The 26,119-nt window shown below is 38.2% G+C and overlaps 1 protein-coding gene across 4 annotated transcripts; it reads right to left on the bottom strand.

Annotated features, from left to right (window-relative positions):
* Positions 1-683: 683 nt before the first annotated feature.
* On the bottom strand, positions 684-25,718 carry LOC109080736 (UDP-glucuronosyltransferase 2C1-like). 4 transcript variants are annotated; one of them, XM_042754559.1, is made up of 7 exons: positions 11,646-12,447; positions 4,829-5,461; positions 3,574-3,722; positions 2,678-2,809; positions 1,785-1,872; positions 1,478-1,697; positions 684-1,150 (listed from the first exon to the last, which is right to left on the bottom strand). In XM_042754559.1, exons 1-7 carry the CDS (start codon positions 12,358-12,360, stop codon positions 853-855), a joined length of 2,235 nt encoding a protein of 744 aa, XP_042610493.1. In that variant the 5' UTR covers positions 12,361-12,447; the 3' UTR covers positions 684-852. The 4 variants fall into 4 exon arrangements, with proteins under 4 accessions (XP_042610493.1, XP_042610489.1, XP_042610490.1 ...); XM_042754555.1 differs by lacking the exons at positions 4,829-5,461; positions 11,646-12,447 and adding an exon at positions 24,983-25,718; XM_042754556.1 differs by lacking the exons at positions 4,829-5,461; positions 11,646-12,447 and adding an exon at positions 20,151-20,991.
* Positions 25,719-26,119: the final 401 nt, after the last annotated feature.

Raw genomic sequence — 26,119 nt, 5'->3', positions numbered from 1 at the left:
GTTTCTGAATCAAGTCGTGGCGTAATGGTTAGAGAGTCGGACTCCCAATCGAAGGGTTGTGAGTTCGAGTCTCTAATTAAAGTTGGAATTGTGGGTGGGGGGAGTGCATGTACAGTTCTCTCTCCACCTTCAATACCATGACTGAGGTGCCCTTGAGCAAGGCATCGAACCCCCAACTGCTCCCCGGGCGCCGCAGCATAAAATGGCTGCCCACTGCTCCGGGTGTGTGTTCACAGTGTGTGTGTGTGTTCACTGCTCTGTGTGTGTGCACTTTGGATGGGTTAAATGCAGAGCACGAATTCTGAGTATGGGTCACCATACTTGGCTGAATGTCACGTCACTTTTTTTAAATCTCATGTTATTCTTTACAAACAGCTGTCGGAAGCAAAACTGCTCTGAAATGCAGCATATTTTGTGAGAAAAACTGACATGCTATAGAACAAAAGTACTACTTTCGGGATCAGAACCCATCAATTAGTATGAAACAATTGTTGGATTTTATTCAGCAAATAACGTAGAATGTTTTCTGTCACTCTTAACCATGGGCTTTTACTACACACCTGTATAGCACTCACCTGTCACGCTTTTTACACGGGAATGGATGGATGTCACCCTCATTTTTGTAATAGTTCAATAGTAGTAAAAAAAAAGACAGGGCAGAGAGAAAAGAGTTTCCTGCACTATTTTTAACCTGAGGCACTTTTAATTTATTTTACTTGAACATTCACATGTATTTCATTAAGAACAAAGTTAGGAATGTACACAAAATGCACACTGGCCATCATACACACACGACAATACACATACCACAGTCAAATGATGGCAATGCTTCTATGGTAAACTACTTTACATTCACTCTTTTTTACTCTTTTGTGCTTTGTCATCAGGACGAGTGTTTCTGAAACATTTACGGAAAAGGCAACAGCAGGTTTTAATGAAGAGGAATGTGATCAGTGCAATGATTGAGAGCAAGAAGGCCACTACATCCAGGCAGTGGTACTGATACCAGCTCAGATCATGTGCCTGAACTCGTAGATGTTTAGCTCCTTTATGCCGCATCACAAATTCGATCCAGTAAACTGCCCGGTCCAGAGGCTTCATCGGCTGATCATGGTGGATTCTGGACAATCTCATGATGCTCTCCTTGTACCTTATTAGAGAAGAAATGGAAGTGCTGCTTAACACAAGACAAGCTCTACAAAAGCACAAACATTTCTAAATATAGAATGTGACAAGCCATGCTTTGAACAAGAATGTTGTTCTGTGTACATTTGTATGTACTCTTCTGTATGTATTATTTTCCTTGATCTGAAATTATCATTTTAGTGCTAGTTTTTGTAGAAACTACAAACATTTACAACCTGTCTCTAGCCTTTTAAGTAAAATAAACAAACAAACAAACAAACAGAAACTGGAAATGGCCTTTAGTAATAGATTATTTCAAAGGTAATTTCAAATTTATAAAGGACTAACTCACGATGGATTATTTATGACAGTCTTGAGAGCATCCACCAGGTCTTTGGACTGCATTGAGTTGACATCAAGAAAAACAGCAGCTCCTTTGGTTTTCATGTGCATTAAATTATCAGGCTGGTCAGCAAACAGTGGCAAGCCCACCATTGGGACACCATGATAAATAGCCTCATACAGTCCATTCGTCCCACCGTGGGTTATGAAGGCCTTTGTTTTTGGATGACCTATCAGATAAAATAAAGTCTGAATCTATCTGACATCAATGAATGTCCTTTATGTATAATGAGCACACATGACAACACTTTCCTTACCAAGCAAATCATTCTGTGGAATCCAGTCATAGAGTTTTGTATTGGGGGCGAGAGTTTCTGGCGTTTTCCCATTATAACGCCAAACAACCTGTGCAAATACACATATACATATACACCTTATTAACAGCTGATTTAGGTCACTGAGCATAAGAACACTAAAGCAGCAAGTTTATTGAAAAATTTGGTTTTGTATTTATTTTTCCTACATAAGATTTTTTTTTAACCTTTTTAAGACACACCTAAAGAACTCTGAGGTAATTAAGAGAGTACATCATTGCTTTGTATGATGAGCAGATTAATTTAGGCTTCAATTCACATATAAACATACACAGAGCAGATCAATTATGTTAAACAGAGCAGCTCAGATGTGCTTGATTAATGCGCAAGAATCAGCAAGGTTTTTTTTCACTGCCGTTGCCCATATTTGAAGTGTACTGTATGTGCACTGATCGATTTTTATATGTGAATAAATACCTAAATTAAATCTATTCATCATGTAAAGCAATTGTGTCTCTTCAGAAGACTTGGATTAAATGGTTTGATTCATATGGATTACTGTTATGATGTCTTTAGGAACTTTTTTGATTGGATTTTGAATGGCGGGTCAGAAATCTCAGGTTTCATTAAACATCTTCATTTGTGTTTTGAAGTTGAATGAAAGTGTTATGGATTTGAAACAACATGACGATGAGTAATTGATGAAAGAATTTTCATTTTTGGCTGAACTTTCCATAATTCACAGTGAGAACTTTATTGCCTCATTAAAGACATTAAGTACACAGTCTTGTACCTTTTGGTTTTTGGGACTGAAATCCCTACAGACAAAATTACTGGAAAAAATATTTCTAGAACCAAGGCAGCTGTTCTGTTGCTATCAAAAGAAAGATACACACCTTTTGTGGGATTTGACCAAGAGCAGAAGCAATAGTGTTTGCTCTTTCCAATGTCAGGTTGCCGATCATGGAACCCAGTGAGAAGACGACGATGCCATGATCTCCAGAGCTCTGCACAAACTCCTCCAGGTCCTAAAAGACAAACCAATAAGCACATTCAGTCACACAAAAACTGAAAGTTAGTAATGTAAAAATTCAGTTCAATTATTGCCCTGACATGTTTATTCCCTATATCCAGCTTTACTAGTGACTTAAAACTAACTGATTTTCCATCAGAAATGTCATTTCAAAGTGTGCCACGTGCAGTTTACAAAATGGGACTGACACTGTAAATCCACAGTATCTTTTAAAGTCAACAGATTGTGGAATTGCAAATTTAAGAATCTTAAGATCTGCTGATTCTACATTTTGACATAACATCACATGAAAAACTAAGGTGAACTATATTGTATTGGGCAATCAAGGGGAACATGATGAACACGATCAGCATCAGTTTAATGATAAGATTGAACATAGTTTCCAGTGAGGGGGGTTCGCCAGTCTCTTTTCTTCCTGCTGAGTAAAACTATGTGTGAATATTTACAAGGACTGCCCATTGAATGCTTAAAATACAATGCATGTCTGCCATAGTCAGACTCGATGACTGCAGAGCCACACAGCATGTTCTCATTAAAGAATCCTGCTGAAGATACAGCAGAGTCTCTGTGTCTTTGCTTCTGTTTTTCCTACAGGAGCTAAATGAGATCCCACTCCCTACATCCATGGGCATGAAGTTGTTACTTGATCTATTCAAGCAAGGATTGATGCAATGTCTTAAAGCAAAAAAAAAGTAAATGCATCAAGAATATTTCAGAAGAGCAGATATTTCCAAATAGATGGCAAAGCAAAGTCGTTACCTTTGACAGAGGCTTGGCTGGTTTGCAGTGTAGTCCTCCAACAAATTTAAAATTAGGCAGGAGTGGACGTGGATACTCGAAATCCCAGTAAGTTCTAATCAACCAGATGTCGGCTTTTCCCATGGTCTCACACATTGTTGTGGGTTTGCCTGTGACATAAGGAAAAGTTATGCTACATGTTAATTTACCCCTAGTCAACTATTCAGATATTTTGCTTTCTTTTGCTTCATTTACAGCAGCCTTATTGAACACTCAAGAAAACTGTAAATAAAGTTTTTTTTTCAAATCCAATCGACAAAATAGGCAGGTTCAAACATATACGTGCTTATTTTTTTTCCCAGTTGTTGGGATTATTTGAGGTCTACCCCCAAATCTAAGCAAACAATGCATTTTCATTTTGTAGAAAAGAGCAAGTCTGACATTTTACAATACCCGTTTTTGCAAATACCCATAATTTTAACAGTATGCCAAGTGCTAATGTCCTGAATAAACCATTTTTTAACTAATCAGTTGAAGGGCTAATTCAATGACTCACTCATAAAGACTGTCACCACCTTCTTGTGTATCTGTGTAACCTATAGAAAGAGTCGCTAAAAGCCCCCTTCACTAATGCTTGTAATGCACAATCACAAAGAAATAGAATGAAACAAATGATGCAAAAACCATAGAAGCCAGTTTCCACCACTGAAAAAACAAAAAACAAGGTACTTGCAACTTTTTATTTCACAATTCTGTCGCAATTGTGAGTTTACGTCTCTTCTTGCAAATTTATGTTGCAATTCTGAGAAAAGTCAGAACTGCAAGAAGTAAACTCGCAATTTCGTGAAAAAAAGAGTCAGAATTGTGGTATGAATTGTGTGATTTACCTTTTTTATTTTTAATTCAGTGGTGGAATTGGCTTCAATAAAAAAAAAGAGCCACTGGACAGTATCAGCACTCTTAGAACACCGTTCATGCAATCAAATAGATGGACTATTGTAAAATAATAAATATTATTTGTTAAAAATGTTGCTTTTGTTTTCACTGTAATACTTACTAAGATATCTTACAGACTGAATTACTTTTGAATTATGAATGTAGCAGGATTATATGTTATTAACGCCTATATGTTTGCTAAATACTTTCAAACATTCAGTAGCTTATATTCACTGAAAAATGATTTAAACCATCAACTTTGTATGCCGCAAAGGTAAACAGCATCTAGAAAGATACTAAACAATTAAAACATAAAAGTGGCCAAAAACAAAATAATTACCCCATATTTCAGTGTAAAGCGGATCAAAAGTGAACTTCATGTTCAGTCGGAATATAGTCATATGCATTATGTAGAGGAGCATATTTTCAACTCTCTCTGTGAAGCTCATATGATCTGTGAGGTGATCTTGCAAAGCGACCGCAGGGACGTAGGACGGTGGCGCAGGCATCTGACCGCAAAGCCGCTCGAAAGTATACGCAAATGTTGCGCGCAGCGACAGGACGTGCGGGATATTCAGCTTCTGTACCATCAAGTCAGTGCATGGCATCATTGGATCAGAAAAAAGTACATCATAATGAGATTCTCGAAGCGTGTGTAAAAGATCCTCATTGTGAAACATGCCCTTGCATATGTCAGTAAACAGCAGCATGAAGTTTGACATCACTCGCCAGATGTTGAGCACCGTCTCGTATTTGGTGGCTGTGTCATTCATCCAGAGGTGAATGAAGTCACTCCACACAGCATTGGCCTCTTCTTTCTTCGTGTTGACTTTAAACACGTTGAAATCGAACCGCTCCTTCCGTGTGTGCTGTACAGTAGGTGATGAAGAACTGACCAGAACCGTCACACTGTGGTTGCGATCGACCAGCGCGTCAATGATCGCACGCATGTTGTGCCAGTGACTGTACTCGCCTGGCAACACCAAAACCTTGCCAGCATGACCAGCTTCTACTCCACACAGCAGAACCAACATGAATAAAGTCCCAGAAATCATGGTAAAATATATCTGCTTCTGGATAAGTGCAGTGCCATCTGTGGAACGAGGATCCAAGTGTATAGGCTATGTGCACAACAGGATTTGGGCAAAAGTCACATTGCATTATAGAGAGTAGGTGCACTTTGTCCTGAATGCATAAAGCCATTTTCCTAAAAGATAATGGTTACTGTTGACTTAAACTTTCACTTAATTCAAGCTTGCAACTTTCAATTGCTTCATTTTGTATAACTGCATGCTGTAGCTCAGAGAATGTAAAAGGATATGAAAATGTTACTGAGAACATCACTGTTATAATGGATATATTTAATAAACCTTCCATTTGCCTTAGAAAATTTAAGTCCAATTCTGAACAATAACTATGGTACTATTAACAGGTCAGATAACAAGTCCAATCAGTTTAGTAATAAGTTTATAGTTATCATATAGGAACCTTTTAATATTTGCCACTTACAATGAAAAAGAAATCTAGTAAAATAAAACTTAGCATTTTTTTTTAATAAAGGGATAGTTGAATAGTTGAATATGAAATGGAATGGAACTACAGATTTGCAACCAAACGAATGATGACAGAATTTTAAATTTTGAGTGAACCCATTTAAATTCACTGGTGTGTTACATGTGAGTGTTAAGCAGTACCTGTTCTTGTGCTTTTGTTTTGTGTTAGGAAATGTTGCTTAGTTTACTATAGTCTGTGCTGTTTTTGTAGTCCTTTTTGTAGTTTAATTTGTGATTGGTTACCCTTAATTGTCTCCCTAGGTATTTATTGTTATCCTGTCTGTACTTATATCTTTGTGTTTCTTTGTTACTTTTCAGCTGAACGTATGTGGATCTACATGTTCTTGTTCTCTGTGTTCTTTGTATCATGGTTCCTTGTTCTTGGCTTGTTTTGATTTATTAAATGCTGCAATTAGATCTTAATCTCTGCTTGCCTTCCTTGTCTGTGCTACAGTGAACAGAAAAGCTTTTAATAACCTTTAGCCAGCATTGTCTAAAGATAATCTGAGCCAAATTTGGTGAAAACCTCAGAAACACTCAAGGAGAATGCAGCACCAGACCATGAATATTAGAAACAAGATTTGTTTTTAGACCATCTGTGTTCAAGTTTATGAGCAGAAACTAATTTTAAATGGTGTTTTTAGACTCCTAATTATGTGCAAAATTTTTATAGCATTTTGCCATCCGGTTCAATCCATCTGCAGCTGCCATTTTAAAAGAAATAATAAATTCTGCCTTCAGCAATGGAAAATGTGTACCAAGTGAATGAGAGTTTTTTAGCTGTATTTTGCATTTTGAAAACAAATATTATGACAATATTATGGGCCATATCCTACATGTGGTGCAATACGGCGCCATGCGCAACGCAAGTGTTTTTTTTTTGCTAGTTTCAGCCAGACACAGTTACCATTTTCACATCCTGCACCACGCTGTATAAATAGCAAATGCATTTGTGCCTATTTGTGCACCCACGGGCATGCTGGTCTGAAAACAAGGTGTGTTCAGGTGCATTGTTGGCGCACTGCTATTTTGAGGCAACTGAAATAAGGACCTTTCGGGCCGCGAGAACAGCTGGAACTGGGTGCGACTTTAGTACCGGACTGCCTTTTTAGAGAACCAAATTAGGTCCTACTCCGGAGAGGGGTCTAACCAGCTCAACTGGTACTGCCCATGATGTAAGTATACACTGATTGGCCAGATGGGTTCGAAAACGCCCTCACCCGCCATTATTTAAAATGCTGTGTAACATACTGTAACACTGTGTCAACGGACGCTGAAGTGCAGGCACTTATAGAAAATGTAGCACTACCAGTTGTCGTTGGAGATTCTTAGTCCTCCTTTCTGTTCTTTCAATCGCTTTACGTATACGGCGACATTCTATGTCCATTATTGTGAAACCCGTGAGATGCAACAAAAAACACAGCTCCGATCACAGCGTCCTCCATCCTCCTGTTGTTAACGTTGTTCTTCTTTGTTTTCGTTGTTGAATGCTGCGCACAAATGACATTGCTGTCGACTGGCTTACGTCACTTACTAGTACACACTGTCAGTGCGAATGCAACACTTTAAATGGTACTGGGAAATAGTTCACACAAAATCGTCCCAGTACTTTAGTACTGTACATTTAGTTCTGGAACTAAAGCAGTGCGAAAGGCCCTATAGACTGTGCCTTTGACCAAATGAAACCTGGTCTAAAGTCAATGGCACAATATTTTTAATTTTTTTGTTAATTCTGTTAATTAATTGTTTAAGTAATATGCGCGTATAGGCGTGTGAACAACGCGCGTACACTCTGCTTATTTACACACACAGGGATGTGCAGCAGTGCACAAACATGACAAATATTAAAAATTAAAGGATTACAATGTAAAATATTATTATTGTGCCCCGTAGATGGTCTGCTCGCATCGTCCATGAGCAGAACCTTTCCTCTCTGAAGAAGCGTTCAGCCTTTTCTCTTGCAAATTCCGCCATGTAAATAGCGAATCCACCATGGCGCAAGCTAAAGGGAATGGGAGATGAGACTCTGATTGGTTTATTGCACAAAACACACCCATGACTCATTAAGAGAATAGGTACAACTCTTTTGGGCCATGCGCCCGGCGCGCCGACCGTTTTTCCCACGTTTAAACAAGCAGAAGTGGATTCGGAGATGCCCTGAGTGCGTTTGTGCCATGCACTCTATACCATGCACTTAGATCGTTAAAACATGGCCCTATGACTCAAGACTTGCACAAAACCACGCTGGGGATGTTTTGGGCTGAACAGGAGATTTACTTGCATTTTCAGCAGAATTAACCATTGTGTGTCTACACACAACACAGCGGTAGTGCTCCTAAATGAATCATATTTTTGAATTAATTGGTTGAGCGAAATATTCAATGTCTCATCAATAAAGACATTAAATGTGGCAATCTACTGGCATATTAATATAGTAAGATGCGCTGAAAGCCCCTTAATGTATATAACGTGCAAACACAAAGTAGTAGAATGATATAAACGGTATAAAACCCTCAAAAGTTAGAGGCTGTTTACACTGGACAAAACCCATTTTTCCAAATCTATTTGTATTTCATGTACATCAGAACATCAGAAATTGAATGGGGTGTCCACACCACATTCAGTATAGTCAGAACCACTAGTATAATGGGTTCTAATGTAGTTTGAGAGATGAATGGAGCTCAAGTGTAGTTCAGGCAGACCACAGTGTGAAAGCCAGCATCAGCTGATGCTCAGCTGATTGTTACTTCTCCCACTACAATTAAATAACATATATAAGTTCATCCATACACTTGCCTTAGTCTGTTGCACAGACATGTGGTTAGTCAGCTTCAGTTCTGTCACACGTCAAATTAGCTTTCAGTTTCGCTGAACAGAAAATGCATTAAATAAGCCTTCAGTTCTGTCGTACAGAAACTCGCTAGTCTGTCTCACAGACAAACATTAGTCAGCTTCAGTTCTGTCGGCTAGATGCATTAACTCAGCTTTCAGTCACTATACTCTGTCGCACAGACACGCTTAGTCAGCTCTCAGTCTGTTGCACAGACTTTCGCTTCTAGTTCGGCCCCAGACACTTGCTTAACAGCTTCAAAATTTTAATTGTCACACAGATACTCGCTTAAGTTAGCCTTCTATTTCATCACAAACACTCACACAGGAAAGCTTTGCAAACAGATTAAAGGATCTGTTTCCCACCGAATTTCACTACAGATTCAGTTTCATGATCCTGAACACACAATTCACCACATCGACCAGTATAAGCGGCTTGATTAGAGGTGACTTCAGAACAATTCAGTCGCGATCAGTCCTCCCTACATGAAGGACTGTGACATCAGTAAGATCAAGCATCTTCATCACATCTGGAAATACTTCACTTCATTCATCTGAATGTGTCTACATAAGCTAAGCTAAGTTATGTTTATCATTGGAACATTCTCGTTGTTTGGCTAAGCTGCTGATCAAAGATTTGTGTATTATTAACATACTAGTTGTTTAGGCTTTTGGTTATTGCCAATAGCCTGCAGTTAAGGAGACACTGATTGCCTATCTTCAAGTAAGCTAACCGTTATACCATTTTGGAGGGATAATAAATTGAGCATCATTCTGCCATCTCATGGACTCTTTTCAAAATTTTGTCTGGTGTACATGAGTTTTCTGTTAATACCCTCACCAGTCAACTTACAAGAGTATTTATAATTGAAATATGCTATCTTTGCTGGGACAGAGGCAGAATATGGAGCTACTCCCATTAAATATCAATATCAGGGCATGTCACCTCTTTCAACCATTCAGGGAGCTGCATTCCCTGATCGATCTTAGAATTTAGCACACTACGTCATTGTGTTGTGGGTTTCAAACCTCAGTAAGGTTTGCTTGTGGACAGCTCAGAATCTGAACCCTTCAGAGAAAAGCCTTCCACCAAAATAATGTACAGGACCTTTACAATAATCTTAATCAAAGAGTGATCCTGACTGAAATGTAGTTTAAGTGAAGAATGGAGCTCAAGCATAGTTCAGGCAGACACAGCCTGACAGCCAGCATCAGCTGATTGTAACTCCTCCCACTACAGTTAAATAAGGTATATAAGTTCACCCGTACTCACACTTGCCTTAAGTCCCAAGTATACTCTGTTTATGTATGTATACGCTAGTGTATGCGTACAGTCGAACATGTAGCCTTTCAAAGTATACTCTATTTGTTGTGCGCGAAAGCGGGCGGTCGACACATACGCCCTTGAAAGCTTCATCCTTGTCCAGTGTCTGCTCTATTTTTCCACATAAGTTATGGCCGATAACAAATATTTTTAAACTCTTTTAAACCAAACCAAAGCTGAGCTGTCTCATACCCTCTCGCTCACAAGCGCTTGTCAATGCAGCCGTCTGTTGTTGCAGTCTCGCTTCTTTGCTGTTGTTGTTCTGTTTCTTTAGTTTAATTTTCTACTGTGAAAAAACGGCCAGGGATAGTGTTGCCACCTGTGGAACATCTGATTACTGCAAAAATAATTCAATGCACATATGTGACCCTTCGCATACAAAGTACTCACGGTTACAAAAATCGAGTGGTGCATGCACAATATGCGTATACTATTCTTATGACGCAATTTGCGTCACACGCACTGTATGCTGTCCCTCACATACGCATGAAAAGTGAAGTATACTTTGGGCTTTAATCTGCACAGATATGCACTTACCCTCCTCCATCCCCAGCTCCTCCTTATACAGGCATGATTACTTAGTGCAGGGGTGGCGAACATCGGTCCTGGAGATCCGCAGCCTTGCAGAGTTTTGCTTCAACCCTAATCAAACACACCTGAATAAGCTAATAAAGGACTGAAGAGTTATTAGAAAGCTATACAGGCAGGTGAGTTTTAATAAGGGTTGAAGCTGAACTCTTCAGGGCTGTGGCTCACCAGGACCGGAGTTCGCCACCCCTGACTTAGTGTCTTGTCCACGGTAATCATCTATCAGCTAATCGTTGCTTAATCTTATAAGCTTCAGGGGTTTCAAACCTAAATGTGGTTTGCTTGCGGACATTTCAGAATTTTAACCCTTCTCACCAAAGCCTGCCGCTAAAATAATGTTCAGGACCTCTACAATAACCTTAATCAAACTGAGTGGTCCTGACTGAATTGACTTTTCATGTGTCATGCTGGTTGCGACCAGTGTAGACATGTTAGACAGCTGCTCAACCAATCAAATCAAGGGCCAATACTAACTGTTGTAGAATAATAAATATTATTATTTATTAAAAAAACTGTAGCTTACATTTTTACTGTACTTAAGCTATCTTACAGGCTGAATTATTTTTCGTGTCAATAAATGGCAGCAAGTGATGTAAAATCATGTTTTTTGTACTGTCCCTATTCAAATAAACTAATAAATAAACTTTTTTGAATTATGAAAGCAGCAAGATCATGTTATTAAAGCATATTGTCACTATTGCACAACATTTAAATCATTAACTGCTGTCTTCCACATATTGTATATCGTATATTCATTGACGAATGGATTTAACCATCAGTTTTGTGTGCCAAAGAGACAAACCCTTCCATACAATTAAAGCACATGCATAAAAGTTGGCCAAAAACAAACAAACAAAAATTACCCGATATTTCAGTGTAAAGCCAGTCATAAGTGAACTTCATGTTCAATCGAAATATAGATGTATTTATGATGTAGAGGAGCATGTTTTCAACTCTCTCTGTGAAGCTCATATGATCTGTGAGGTGATCTTGCAAAGCGGCTGCAGGGACGTAGGACGGTGGCGCAGGCATCTGACCGCAAAGCCGCTCGAAAGTATACGCAAATGTTGCGCGTAGCGACAGGACGTGCGGGATATTCAGCTTCTGTGCCATCAAGTCAGTGCATGGCATCATTGGATCAGAAAAAAGTACATCATAATGAGATTCCAGAAGCGTGTGTAAAAGATCCTCATTGTGAAACATGCCCTTGCATATGTCAGTAGCCAGCAGCATGAAGTTTGACATCACTCGCCAGATGTTGAACACGGTCTCGTATTTGGTGGCTGTGTCATTCATCCAGAGGTGAATGAAGTCACTCCACACAGCATTGGCCTCTTCTTTCTCCATGTTAACTTTAAACACATTGAAATCGAACCGCTCCTTCCGTGTGTGCGGTACAGTAGGTGATGAAGAACTGACCAGAACCGTCACACTGTGGTTGCGATCAATCAGCGCGTCAATGATCGCATGCATGTTGTGCCAGTGACTGTACTCGCCTGGCAACACCAAAACCTTGCCAGCATGACCAGCTTCTACTCCACACAGCAGAACCAACATGAACAAAGTCCCAGAAATCATAGTAAAATATATCTGCTTCTGAAAGTGCAGTGTGATCTGGTAAACGAGGATCTAAATGTATAAGCTATGTGCACAACAGGATTTGGGCAAAGTTCGTGTTGCATTATAGAGGGTAGTTGCACTTTGTCCTCAATCATTAAAGCTATTTTGGCAAAAGATAATGAATACTGTTGACTTAAACTTTCATTCAACTCAAGCTTGCAGTGGACACTCTAATATCTTTATTTTTTTTCTTTTGTTGTTCTGACTATGTAGAGGGACATGCAAATGTTACCATTAACAACACTTTTTCTTTAGAAAATGGAAGTCTAAAACCTTATTCAGACAGTTATTGTTTCTCATGTGGATGTCTGTAAAAAAAATTATATTGCACCCCAGTGATAAAACTATTGATTCGGATGATGATTTATTCACAGTGAAGAAGTGAGTTCTGTGATCATACGAACCCCTGCTCACAAGGCCACTCACATGATTGTCTTCTGTAAATAAAATGCCACATGCTTGGAATAATACTACAAATAAATTCATATTTAATAATATCCTATTTATTTTTTGATATTCAAATCTCCTGTTTAAAAATAGGAAAACAGACATGCTATAGATGAAATGGATTTCTGTGTTGCATTTTATCTCTCAAAATGATGGCTGTAATTAAAAATACGGAAATGAGCAGAAATAAGTTACTGCAACCTCTTATTTACATAAAACAATGTAATTTATTTATTTAGGTAAAACAGAGCTGCTTACTTTATATATTTTTATGTATATAATTTTACTTTACGTATATAATACATATTTTAAAATCACTGCCATAGAGACCCCTTTTTAATTGGTGGGAGAAACACTCTCTTCAGCAAGTGGTTAAAGATCACCATTATCCAAAACAAGCTCTGTCACATTGTACGTCTAAATAATAATTAATTACATAATGGAAATGATAAATATAGCTGCAAGCAGCAGTTATAACAGTCCAACTATCAGGTTTGGATAGGGCATTATAAGGATTCAGTCACAGAGTGCAATGGGCTCTCTATTTAAGTTTGAGAAAAAAACAAAACACAGAATAAAAACTACCCAAAAGTAACAAATACGCTGACAGGGCAGGGCAGGACAAGTCTGGGAGCACAAGGGTGCGACACAACAGGAACCAACAGGACACCGGGGCTGTGTTCCAATTCATTTTTTATGCCCTTTACTCGCTAACCCTCTATCCTGTTTAGTCGGTTGTACGTCATTGATTACATTGCATGAGTGCCCAGTACAAGCTGAAACTTTGCAATGGGCTGAACTGGAACATCCTAAGCCCTTGATCACTTGGAATCTGCAATGATGAATTTATTTATTATTTATTATTTTTTTAATTAAGAATTTGTTGGATGCAGCATTCTATATGTATGCTTGTTTTTATATATTATAGAGTTGTTTGGGGTGGGGATAAATTAATCGCGATCTGCAATGACATCATTATCATGCACTGTAGTCTATGGAGCGGCCCGTAGTGTACATATGAAGTAGACTCACTACCTCGGTTAAAATTGAGGAGTCGAGGATCTGTCCATATAAATGTCCCTTGTCCACTTCACGAAGTGAAAAATGGCAGTGGGGATTTCCCACGAGGGAAAGTGCTTAGGGAAGTTTGCGAGTGTGTGTCTAAAAGTGAAGTGGAACACAGCCCAGTATATTGGACAACAAATCTGGCACAGGACAAGCAGGGGGGCAAATGAACCAATAATGAGATACCTAGAGGGGTGGGGTTAGACAGGAGAACACATGGCACATAGAAACAAAGCTGTTGCTGTGGAAGCTGCAATGCACTCCTAAGGGAGTATGGTAGTGGTCACAGGTGCCTCAGGGGAAGCTGCAGCAGTTCTGAACAAAGCCAGGGGGCTGCAGAAGGTTCTGCCACCTTTGCCAAGGCGGCAGACCCATTATACCTTCTCCTAAGTAACAATAAGCGAGACTGAAGTGACAGAACCCTTACAATAATCCTTTTAGCCCCCTTTCAAATAATAATAGTAAAAAACAATAACAGTGGTATTTTTGATATGAAGATTTCTATTTATATAAAGTATTAATATTATGCTTTTTTTTAGACAAAAAAAAAAACCAGTAAAATTTGTTTATTGTTTGACATGCGTTGAATGTTTGGTTTCATTCCCATTAAACTGTCTAAGCATATTTTAAGCCTAAACCAATTTAGGTATACATAACTTAAATGAAAGATTGACCTAAAGGTCTCTTACCGAGTGCAAATGACTCGGAATATCATTCCTTATAAAGCACAAGTTTTGGAGATAATATAGAACATTTTCTCTCTCTTCATTCAACTTGCTCCCATTTTATCACGGGTTGCCACAGCGGAGTGATCCGCACAACTGATTTGGCACATGCTTTATGGCGGATGCCCTTCCTAGATAATATAGAAAATTAAAATCCATTGAACTCCAAAACTGTTTAGACTAACAAAGATGCCGATTTACTATTTTGGGGGCATCAAGATCATTTCGGGGAGACTCAAACAATGTAGAGGTCAGAAGATTAATCCTAAAGCACAGCGGCAAGTTTTGTGCTTTATTTTTCGGGACAGTTTGACTATTATAAGTTACAATTTTTAACTGGTTTACAGTGCTAAATACATACTTGCATGCACACACACACACACACACACACACACACACACACACACACACACACACACACACACACACACACACACACACACACACACGTATATGTTTGTGCGCAAGGGATATTTGTTTGTGTATATCTAAGTTGCTTTGGGCTCAAACTTTGAAATGTGCATTGAGGTCTGAAACTGAATATATAACGAATATTAAACATTAAAATTTACCACAATTTATATAAAAATACAGTGCTGTTGCAACTTTAAAGTAGTTTGCTGATCATTCACTACCACAGTTAACATGGTAAATAATTTCAAGTCACTCAGTCTGTGAGCAATGGATGAAAGCCTGCAGCAGACTTTACCGACTTGAACTTTATAGCTAAACTAGAACTCAATCGATTTGTCCGCAGTTTACAGATGTACATGAGAGAAAAGCGACATTTTTTGAGAATTTTTTTCATCAAGGATCTTACCTAATACTTCACTGTAGTAATTATCCAAACTCATCGAGGCCACCCGAAACGCAAATGAATAAACAACATACACAATCATATTTTTCACTCTTTCCATGAAGCTCATGTGATCTGTCATCTCTGTCGGAGGAACCGGTACATAAGAGGGCGGTGAGGGCATCTGTCCACACATCCTCTCCATTGAAAAGCCCTGAGAAAAGCGTAGGGAAAGCACGACAGGCAGGTCCAGAATCTCTGCCAGCAAGTCACTGCATATGATCATGGGATCATATAAGAGCACATCAAACTTTAAAGCCGTCAAGCGACTGATAAGCGTTTCGTTACGCAGCATGCAGTCACACATAATCCGGTGCATTTCACTCACTTTACCCATCAGATCCATGATCTGGAGAACGATTTGGACCTTATTTGGTCTGGGGTACTGCATCCAGATATTAAGAAGCTGTTCACTCAGACTGTGCACCTCGTGCGCCTTCAGAGGCACGTCAAACACCAGATACTGAAACCTCTCCTGCTGTGTGAAGTTTACTGTTGGCGAGGCTGAGTTCACCAGAACCGTCACGCTGTGATTGCGGTTCAACAGTTCGTCCACAATGTTGTGCATGTTGTACCAGTGGCTGTATTCTCCCGGCAGCACGAGCACATGTCCACCGTGCGTAAAGCTCAAGTCACCGAAAAAGAAGATTACAAAAAGTGCAAATGACTTTCCCAAACATTGCACTCGTGAAGACGCAGCAGGCAAACAGACTGTCTGATATGAGCGGTTTCTCCTTGGGTTTGGATTAAGATACCAAGGATCTGGGTGTACCATTGCAGGACAGAATGTTTCTGTGTGAAAGGTGGTGGCAGAGGGCGAGCGTGATTTCACCAAGTACTGTACAACATGTTCCTGAATCAACATCCTTGTTGATCCTGGAACAACATTCCAATCAACCAATCAGAATTGAGATATAACTTTTCAGGAAATATCCGTTTTAGGCTTACAATCATGGTTAGCTTTTTCTACACCCTTGCCAATCAGCTATCATTTCCCACTGATTTTAGGAAAATATGGGTAGGGTTAGGTTTAGGGGTAGGGATTGGGTTAAGTCTATATTTTTGGACAATAATGTTATCCAGGATCATCAAAAGATGTTGATCCAGGAACATATCTTACTTGGTAAAATCATGGCGACCGGTGGCATAGCAAGGCTTTGGAGTTGCATCACTTCACGTCACATCAACGAGTAAAGAGTCTGGAAACATATGCACTATTTTTATACAAACAGACACACTCACTTGTGAAAAAGAAGTGCGCTTAATTGTAGACTATTGAATGTGCTCTTGGAATGCACTTAAAATCTTAAATGTATATTTAAAAAAAAAAAAAAAAACTGTACATGCATGTAATACAGTCCTATTAATGAAACAAAAGACCATTTAAGTGTATAAAGAGAGTCATGTTCTCAACTAGGGCCCTCAAGTTCCAATTTCCTGTAGAGTTTAGCTCCAACCCTAAGCAAACTCACCTGAACAAGCTCATCAAGGTCTTCAGGATCACTAGAAAGCCACAGGCAGGTGTGTTTGATTAGGGTTGGAGCTAAACTCTGCAGGACAGTGGACCTTGAGGGAAAGTGCCCACTGAAGCTCTGTTGAGTCCTTTTGTTGGCCAGATTATACTGTTAGAGAGTGCACTCACTCAAAGACAATATATGAGTGTCAGGGCTCTGTCAGCAAACTTAAACTTGCTTAAAGGGATAAATGATTGCAAAATGGACTGAAAATTCTACTGTCATTTACGCACTCCTATATTTTTCTACATCTGCATATCCTTCTTTCTTTCGAAAAGTAGATAATTGTAGGAATGTTGTAAGCAATTTTGGTTATCAAATGACCCCCCCCCCCCAAAAAAAAAGAAAAAAAAAATACCATTGAAACATTTCTTCAAATCTCTTTTATATTCTACAGGAGAAAAAGTAATAAACATCTGGAACGACATGAGGGTGAGTAGATGATGACAGAATTTAAATTAATTGATGTGTTACATGTTAATAGTATGTTATATTAAGCTTTTAATAACTTATTTAGTACTGTCTAATGATTTTGGTGCAAATCCCAGGTGCACTCTAAGAGATATAAGTTTATATGCAGACACAAATTGAAAGTGTTCATTTGAAACTGTGACAGAATGGATCAATGCTTAGAGGTTGATTAAAACTTAAATGGGGGGTAGGCGATTTCCATAGACAGTAAAAGAAATGGACACAGCGACCCCATTGGATTCAACGGAGACACGTGAAGTCAATTAGAAGCACGCACTTCCTGGGGGTCGAGCATACTGCGCAGACTCAAACTCAGCTTGATGAAGTAAATGTCACATGAGCGACCTGTCTGACAATTGTAAGTCTTCTAATCGCTGTGCCAAGAGAAATCTGAATCACCCACCAAATCTTGCAGACGTTGTTGAATAATTTTGTCACGTTGCTTTTATGGACTCTCTATGGGCTTCTCCCTTGACTTCATGCCTCCACGTCCCCCCCGATAGCCTCATGGACAGTAAAAGATTGCCTGTGAGCTTCTTCTCCTGTCCATACGGTAATTTCTCTACTGTGCGACTGAGAGTCGCAGGTTATGATGCAATCGTTAGCCTATTTTTACAAAAACTGTTTCTACAGGACCATAACGTAAGATACAAGGTAATGAGGCCTTTTATACATTTTCGTGTTTCTTTAGACCCCTCAGATGTAAAGTTATTCGCTGTCAAAGTGACGCCAAAATGAATGGGAGTCAATGGAATGCTAACAGCAGGTGGGGGTCTGCTAGCCAATGGCGGCGCCCAGGATGCTTCAATAAAATATGAAACCCTGCCCCCCTGGCGATTTCAGAGAGGCTAGCAATAGCAAGCTAGATTTGAAAGCTTAAGATCAAACCCTCCCTGCAAATCACTCTCCAAAGCCACACCTCCTCCAAAACACATGAACACACACAGGCAGAGCAGAGGCTAACCAGCGACATGATGAGAGACGACAATGGTGGAGGGTTGAATGCAGCACTGTCAGATTTTCTCGTCTCATTCACTGGTGAGAAAACATTAGCATACAAAGCGCATAATAAGCCTTCCATTCTCACTTGGTCTGCAATAGCGTAACGGAATGCGATGATGACGTATTATGTCTGTGTGAACTGTGAGCAGAGGTATGCAAATACATTCATTGACAGGGAGGTAGGACAGCCTTAGTGATTGCTATCAGGATGTGAAGAGACTTTCAACCAGTATAACAAATAATGTTTTTGAACCAAATCACATACCTTGCCTTTTACAATCGTCAGAAGAGCGAAAGGGTAACATTTTACTTATCATTTATGAATAATGGATTATAAAATATTCATAATAAACCATGCAATGCATTATATCCTTTCATAAGTAATTGAATCTTGGAATAGAGCAATTGACCTTATTTGCTGTTGCTATGTCCGATTAGCTATTGTTGTTTTGTGTGACAAACCATGTTCTCATGCGGTGAAAAATACAGTGTGGAGCAAAGAGGACACTGACAACACGCCGACAGACAAGACAAAGCAGCTTACTTTAGGTATAAAACAAAGTCTCAGCTTTCAAATGTTGTCATTTTTTTTTAAGCAATTCAAATAAATACCGTTCTGTGGCTCTTTAATGTGTTGTGACAGATCGCTGTACTAGCACCTCAGTTCAAGTGAGATGTGAACCGATCACCTCTTCCTCTTTACTAGTTATAGCACGAAATAAACATGAATGAACATCAGAAGGAATCTTGTTTCAACAGCGGAAAGACGTCAAAATACACCATTTTTTAGGTTCAAGTCCACCGGCTTTACTCGTTTGGTTTGTTTGTCCGACAAAATGGCAGATTTGGTGTTAGCACTGTCACACTGCTCCTTATGCTGAGGCTCAAAGCTGAGGATGCGTGCACGATGATAGTACAGCACAGCAGTAAAATTAGTTTATCATTTGAAATGCGTTGGATGTTTGGTTTCATACCCTTTAAACTCTCTGCGCATTTTTTTAAGCCTAAACCAACTTAGGTATACAAATAACTTAAATGAAAGATTGACCTAAAGGTCTCTTACCAAGTGCAAATGACTCAGAATTTCATTCCTTATATAGCACAAGTTTTGGAGATAATATAGAAAATTAAAATCCATTAAACTCCAAAACTGTTTAGAGTAACAAAGTTGCTGATTCACTATTTGTTGAGCATCAAGATCATTTTGAGGAGACTCAAATCAATGCAGAGGTCAGAAGTTTAATCCTTAAGCTCAGCGGAAAGTCAAGAACATTTTGACTATTATAAGTTATGATGTTTATTTGGTTTACAGGGCTAAATACATACATGCAGGCACGTACATGTGTGTGCGCAAAGGACATGTGTTTGTGTATATTTAAGTTGATTTGGGCTCAAAAGTTGAGATGTGCAGCAAGGTCTGAAACTGAATATATAACGAATATCAAACATTAAACTTTACCACAGTTTCTATAAGAATACAGTGCTGTTGTAAGTTGTTGGCTGATCATTCACTACCACAGTTAACAGCAATGGATGAAAGCCTGCAGCAGACTTTACCGACTTGAACTTTATAGCTAAACTAGAACTCAATCAATTTGTCCGCAATTTACAGATGTACATGAGAGAAAAGCAACATTTGCGAACCCTTTACATCCACAAGGATCTTACCTAATACTTCACTGTAGTAATTATCCAAACTCATCGAGGCCATCCGAAACGCAAATGAATAAACAACATACACAATCATATTTTTCACTCTTTCCATGAAGCTCATGTGATCTGTCATCTCCGTCGGAGGAACCGGTACATAAGAGGGCGGTGAGGGCATCTGTCCACACATCCTCTCCATTGAAAACCCCAGAGAAATGCGTAGGGAAAGCACGACAGGCAGGTCCAGAATCTCCGCCAGCAAGTCACTGCATATGATCATGGGATCATATAAGAGCACATCAAACTTTAAAGCCGTCAAGCGACTGATAAGCGTTTCGTTACGCAGCATGCAGTCACACATAATCCGGTGCATTTCGCGTATTTTCCCCAGCAGATCGATTATCTGGAGACCGATTTGGACCTTATTTGGTCTGGGGTACTGCATCCAGATATTAAGAAGCTGTTCGCTCAGACTGTGCACCTCGTGCGCCTTCAGAGGCACGTCAAACACCAGATACTGAAACCTCTCCTGCTGTGTGAAGTTTACTGTTGGCGAGGCTGTGTTCACCAGAACCGTCACGCTGTGATTGCGGTTCAACAGTTCGTCCACAATGTTGTGCATGTTGTACCAGTGGCTGTATTCTCCCGGCAGCACGAGCACATGTCCACCGTGCGTAAAGCTCAAGTCACCGAAAAGGAAGATTACAAAAAGTGCAAATGACTTTTCCAAACATTGCATTTTAGAAGCACTCGTGAAGACGCAGCAGGCAAACAGACTGTCTGATATGAGCGGTTTCGCCTTGGGTTTGGATTAAGATACCAAGGATCTGGGTGTGCCATTTCAGGAAAGAATGTTTCTGTGTGAAAGGTGGTGGCAGAGCAGGACTTTGGAGTTACGTCACATCAACGAGCAAAGAGTCCGGAAACATATGCACGTTATTAATGCAAGAGTGATTCTATAATTGCGGGTACATTTGGTCTCCGAGGTCATTATTTTTTCCGCTTTTTTCATATGCTTATATTTTTAAATATTTTAAAACTGTGAAATTAGTCCCAGTATTAGTGACATTTGCCAAGTATGGTAACCCATACTCGGAATTGGTGCTCTGCATTTAACCCATCCAAGTGCACACACACAGCAGTGAGAAGTGAACACTATATCCAGCACCCGGGGAGCAACTGGGGGTTCAGTGCCTTGCTCAAGGGCACTTCAGCCATGGGTACTGAGGGTGGAAGAGAGCGCTGTTCATTCACTGTTACTCACTGTGTTACTCATTGTTATGAATTACAAGATGTGACAGTCCATAACAATATATATGTCTTAAATAGCTGAAAATCATGATTTCTTATTGTCCGAATTAGTCAGTGCATTTTTTCCATCATGTATCATTGTGTAATCAAAATATTTTATTGTACTTTTCTTTTGGTAATATTTCATTCATTTATAAAAGCCCTAAAGAGTCATTTACCTAATTCTACAACATTATTTCTTTTTAAAAAATAAATTTTTTTCTTATAAAAATGTGTCCGTAAAGCTTGCGTCAACTCTGGTACCGTACCATACTTTGCTTTTAAAAATTGGTGGAATTATTTTCCACAACTATGTAAGAAACAGGAAATTGTCACTTTCCCTCACTGTTAAGATCTAAAGCACTGACAAGTCTATGTGCTTTAAATAAGGAAATATTTTAATCTAAAACTTTCTTACACCAAGAGTTATTTTATAAATTGTCAAATATGTTACAACAATATCAAAAGGAAAATGTTTTTTTTTCATTGATCACACTTTGTGTTATTTAAAAGTCTTTTAATCATGATTTCAGTAGTGCCATGTGCTCTTAGCATTTATGCTAGCCAGTGGAGTTTTTGGCAAAAAATAAAGAAAATGGTAAATTTTGTTACAGTCAAACTCTGTTACCAAGGTAGAGTAACAATGGTGACAATGCGGTAACAGAATTGACAGTCCATCGGACAATTCTGTCAATTCTGTTACTTTACAATTCTGTTACTTAAAGGGTCAACTCAACTCTGTTTATGAACTATTTTCACACTCACAATAAATAAATAAATACATTTGTTGTTTAAAATCTAAAAAAAAAACATTATTGATTTATTTTTGCACCTTTATAATATTTCAACATCATTTCTTTTTTTTTAACTGGATATTGTATATAAAACATTTTCAGATGAAAAATATTTGCTCCAAGTGGATGGTTCTGTGAAGAAATAGGTTTATTTTTTATTTATTTATTTTTTAAGGTATGCATAGGTGAAATATTATCTCAGTTTCAAGTGATGGAATGTAAGGACTGTTTGTCTAATGAAACAAGAAGGATTTTTCCTGTTATTATTTATTGTTATTTCTACACGTTGACTAATTTGTCTGTAACAGAGTTGACAAACAATACCATAAAGACATCTGTTTTTTTCATTAAAAGTAAAAAAAGGAAGTAACTGGATTATTAAAATTAACTATGTTTTCAAAAAGATACTGAAAAAAAATCTGTTAGTGAAAAGTTTTTTTCTTAACTTTCTGCAATGCCAAATGTATCTCCAATTATAGACCCATAAACCGACACACTACAATCACTTGTGAAAAAGAAGTGCGCTTAATTGTAGAATGTGCACTTGGAATGCACTTAAAATTTTGAACGTATGTGTGTATATATATATATATATATATATATATATATATATTTATAAAACCGTACGTGCACATAATATAGTCATATTAATTAAATACATGACCATTTAAGTGTATAAAGAGAGTCATGTCATTATGTTTTAATAAACGTTTGTCATGCTTCACTTATTCTGATGTGTTGACTAACAGCACAAATGTAAAGTTGGCCTACTTGATACTGATTTAAATGTGTTTTCAATATTATATTTAAAATGTATATATTTAGGTACTAAATTGCAACTTCGTAATTACAAATAGGCCTGTATCTAAATTCATGACATAGCCTACTAGTTCAATAGGCCTACCAATAACATTAAAGTATATTTTAGTTTAATATAGGCTAAAGGCTTATTAGTACATTTGGCAGTAGGCTATACTTTAAGACAATATTTCAAAGACAACAGAATTATGAAATTACACATAAGGATGTAGCCTACTTAAGTCCTAAGAACTCTAATTTTCAGTTAACTGCATTTCATATAAATTAAAACTACAATACATTTTCATTTAATCGCAATTAAGATGCAGTTTAAGTGTCCGAAAAACATTACATTCATTTCACACTTAATTATATTCTTTTTAAGTATGTTATTTCCATATAAAGCACTCTTTGTATGTTAAAGTGTAATTCTTTTTCACATGGATTATTAAATTAAAAACCAAAATAACCATAAGTAACAATGGGAAATAAAAAAAAAAGTAAAATTCAAGTGGAAGTATATTGGTACAATGCCACCTATGTGTCAAAACAAACAAACACACAAACACACAAAAAGTCATTTAAGTCATGAATCTTGAATCTTGTCGTGTTATAACCTCCAGTGACCTATCCAGGACCTTCTAGCTCGTGTTTTTCAGTTTGTTTAATGGTCAGAACTGTAGAAATAAAAACAACATATTCCCAAATAGAATCTGGCGGTAATTATGTTTGTAGAACCTAAAATAACGTTGAAAGTTCTAGCCAGAGTTGCCAGTTTTACTGGTGACCCAGAATTTGCTTGTTCATTGTTTAAGACAGTCATAAACCCTTTGTATTATCTTGCTTGTGTTTTTATGTTCAAAACACATCATCATATAAATGTTTAAACATTGTTTTATTTATGGCAGGTTTATATTCTTTATAACTATGTGAATATTTCTGAAAATCAATAAAAGAGTCCAAGGAATGGCCTGAGCTGTTTTAACCAATCAGAGAACACTGAGAACACGCATGGGTTTGCTGACATGACTTTGTAGGTAATGCATGTTGTTGAAGTGCAAGGATCAGAAGTGTGTTTTTCTTCATCAGCGCACTTCAATAAGGGCATGTGATCATAAAAGTTAATTTGATTTAAGCCAGAAAGGTGAAAATGTTCAACAGCCTTTCATGTGTCAGTAAGGTATGTGTAAATATATGTAAATTCACTTTGAACTGCATACCAATTTTCCATCCATTTGGACTGCAGTTATGACATAAAGTAATAAGTTTAATATCATGCATATTTGTCAGTAATACATAAATGTAACAGGTGAGACACAGATAAGATTTCTGAACTTCTGAACTGAATTTCTGACAAAAGGGCAGAGTTTATTTACTAATCCTTTTTAATACATCAGTTATTATATACATATTACATATCAAAATGGATTTATTCAGTTTGCGTAGAATTGGCATTAGTCTGTTCATTGTGCAAACAATTACATTATTATTAAGTTAAAAAATATGAACATGGTTACAATATGGCTAGCTGTGGAAAAAGCAATATTCAGTTATTTCAAATGTTTGAGATTAAAACAAATCGGATTTACTGATGATAAATATATATAAACCGTTTTTTTTGAGTGTGTGTGTTTTTGAAATGCATTTTGTTTATTAGTACTATTACAGAAATCTTACCCGTTACATTCCTCTCACAAATATGTGTATTAAGTTTATGTTGAATTACCGTTTGCTTCAAACTGATGGAAAGTGTATATCCAATTCAAATACACCAATGTTAAATTTAGGCCTAAAAGTGCTCACCATAGAAGATATAAAACAGTGCTCACTTGAGTAAAAAGACGTGCAACAACTAATTTATGTATTTATGTATACCAGATTTACATATATAAAAAATGCATTCATGATCTACTGCATCTAATACAGAACAAGGCCTTTTTCATTGCAATGAATTGTAAATGTACTTACCCATGACTTGCGTATAAAAGTGATCCCACTTTGATTTAGTCACTAGATAAAACAGAACATCCTGTGAGCCATAAAAGAGGAAGTTTTTCAGTCTCTGCAAGAAATCCATTTCATCTGTATTCTCAGAGACGACTGCAGGGACGTAGGATGGCGGTGCCGGCAGTTGGCCGCAGAGTCTCTCAACAGTGTTACCAAAGGTAAACCTGAGACTGAGGATTAATGGTAGGTTTAGCTTCTGTGCCAGCAGCTCCCCGCACATGAAAAGGGGGTCTGCAAGTAAGACGTCAAACTTCTCTTTTCTCCACTTCTCCAGCAGGTCTTTTCTGGCAAAGAGTTCATTGCACACGGCCTGATTCTGTTCTGTGCCTATGTCAATCATCTCCTTGATCTTCATTGAAGCCTTGATGAAGTTGTCATTGGGTAGATCATGAGTCCAGTATTTCAGCATCCTCTCCATATTCTCCAGGATGTCCTGCTTTGTGTGAGGCACCTGTAGAATCTCCACATTGTAGCCCACGGATGGGGTGGTGTTGACAGACGGTGTAGCTGTGTGGGTCACCACTGTGATATTGTGTCCTCTTGCGATCAGTTCATTCAGGATGACTTTTACATTGAGCCAGTGGCTGAATTCAGAAGGCCAGACGATGACCTTACCTCCCGACACACACTGTGGGTTCAGGGTCAGGTTCAGCAGAACTAACAGGAAAAGACCGGCGCTTCCTCTGGGACTCATGACTGCAGTGAGCAACACTCTGAACAAGCATGTGGAGGAGGAGCTACTGCTGCCTGGACACGCACAAGTTATGCAATCAAATAAGGGGGAAGGTCTTAATCAGTCTGGGTGTTCTTTTAGCCTGACTTCGTCATACTCATATTCTAGGCCGTCCAAAAAATGTTGTGGGCGGGGTTTGGGCTGGCACCCAGGCTGGCACCCAGGCTAGCGTTCTTTAGTTTCAATGGAATAGAAAGTATAGTCTGACAGACTGATGAGTTACTGACTGATTATTTGTAAGGGATAATGTATAATGTTGTAATTCAACAATAATTCAACATAAACATCTTTGCTTATAAAATTTAGCCAGCAATGTAAATAAATTAACAATGTATTCAAGCCCTCTTTTTAATTTTTTGTAATAC

The sequence above is a fragment of the Cyprinus carpio genome, unplaced genomic scaffold (assembly GCF_018340385.1).
Source record: "Cyprinus carpio isolate SPL01 unplaced genomic scaffold, ASM1834038v1 S000006541, whole genome shotgun sequence".
In the NCBI taxonomy this organism is placed as follows: domain Eukaryota; kingdom Metazoa; phylum Chordata; class Actinopteri; order Cypriniformes; family Cyprinidae; genus Cyprinus; species Cyprinus carpio.
This window is presented reverse-complemented; position numbering and strand designations above follow the sequence as displayed.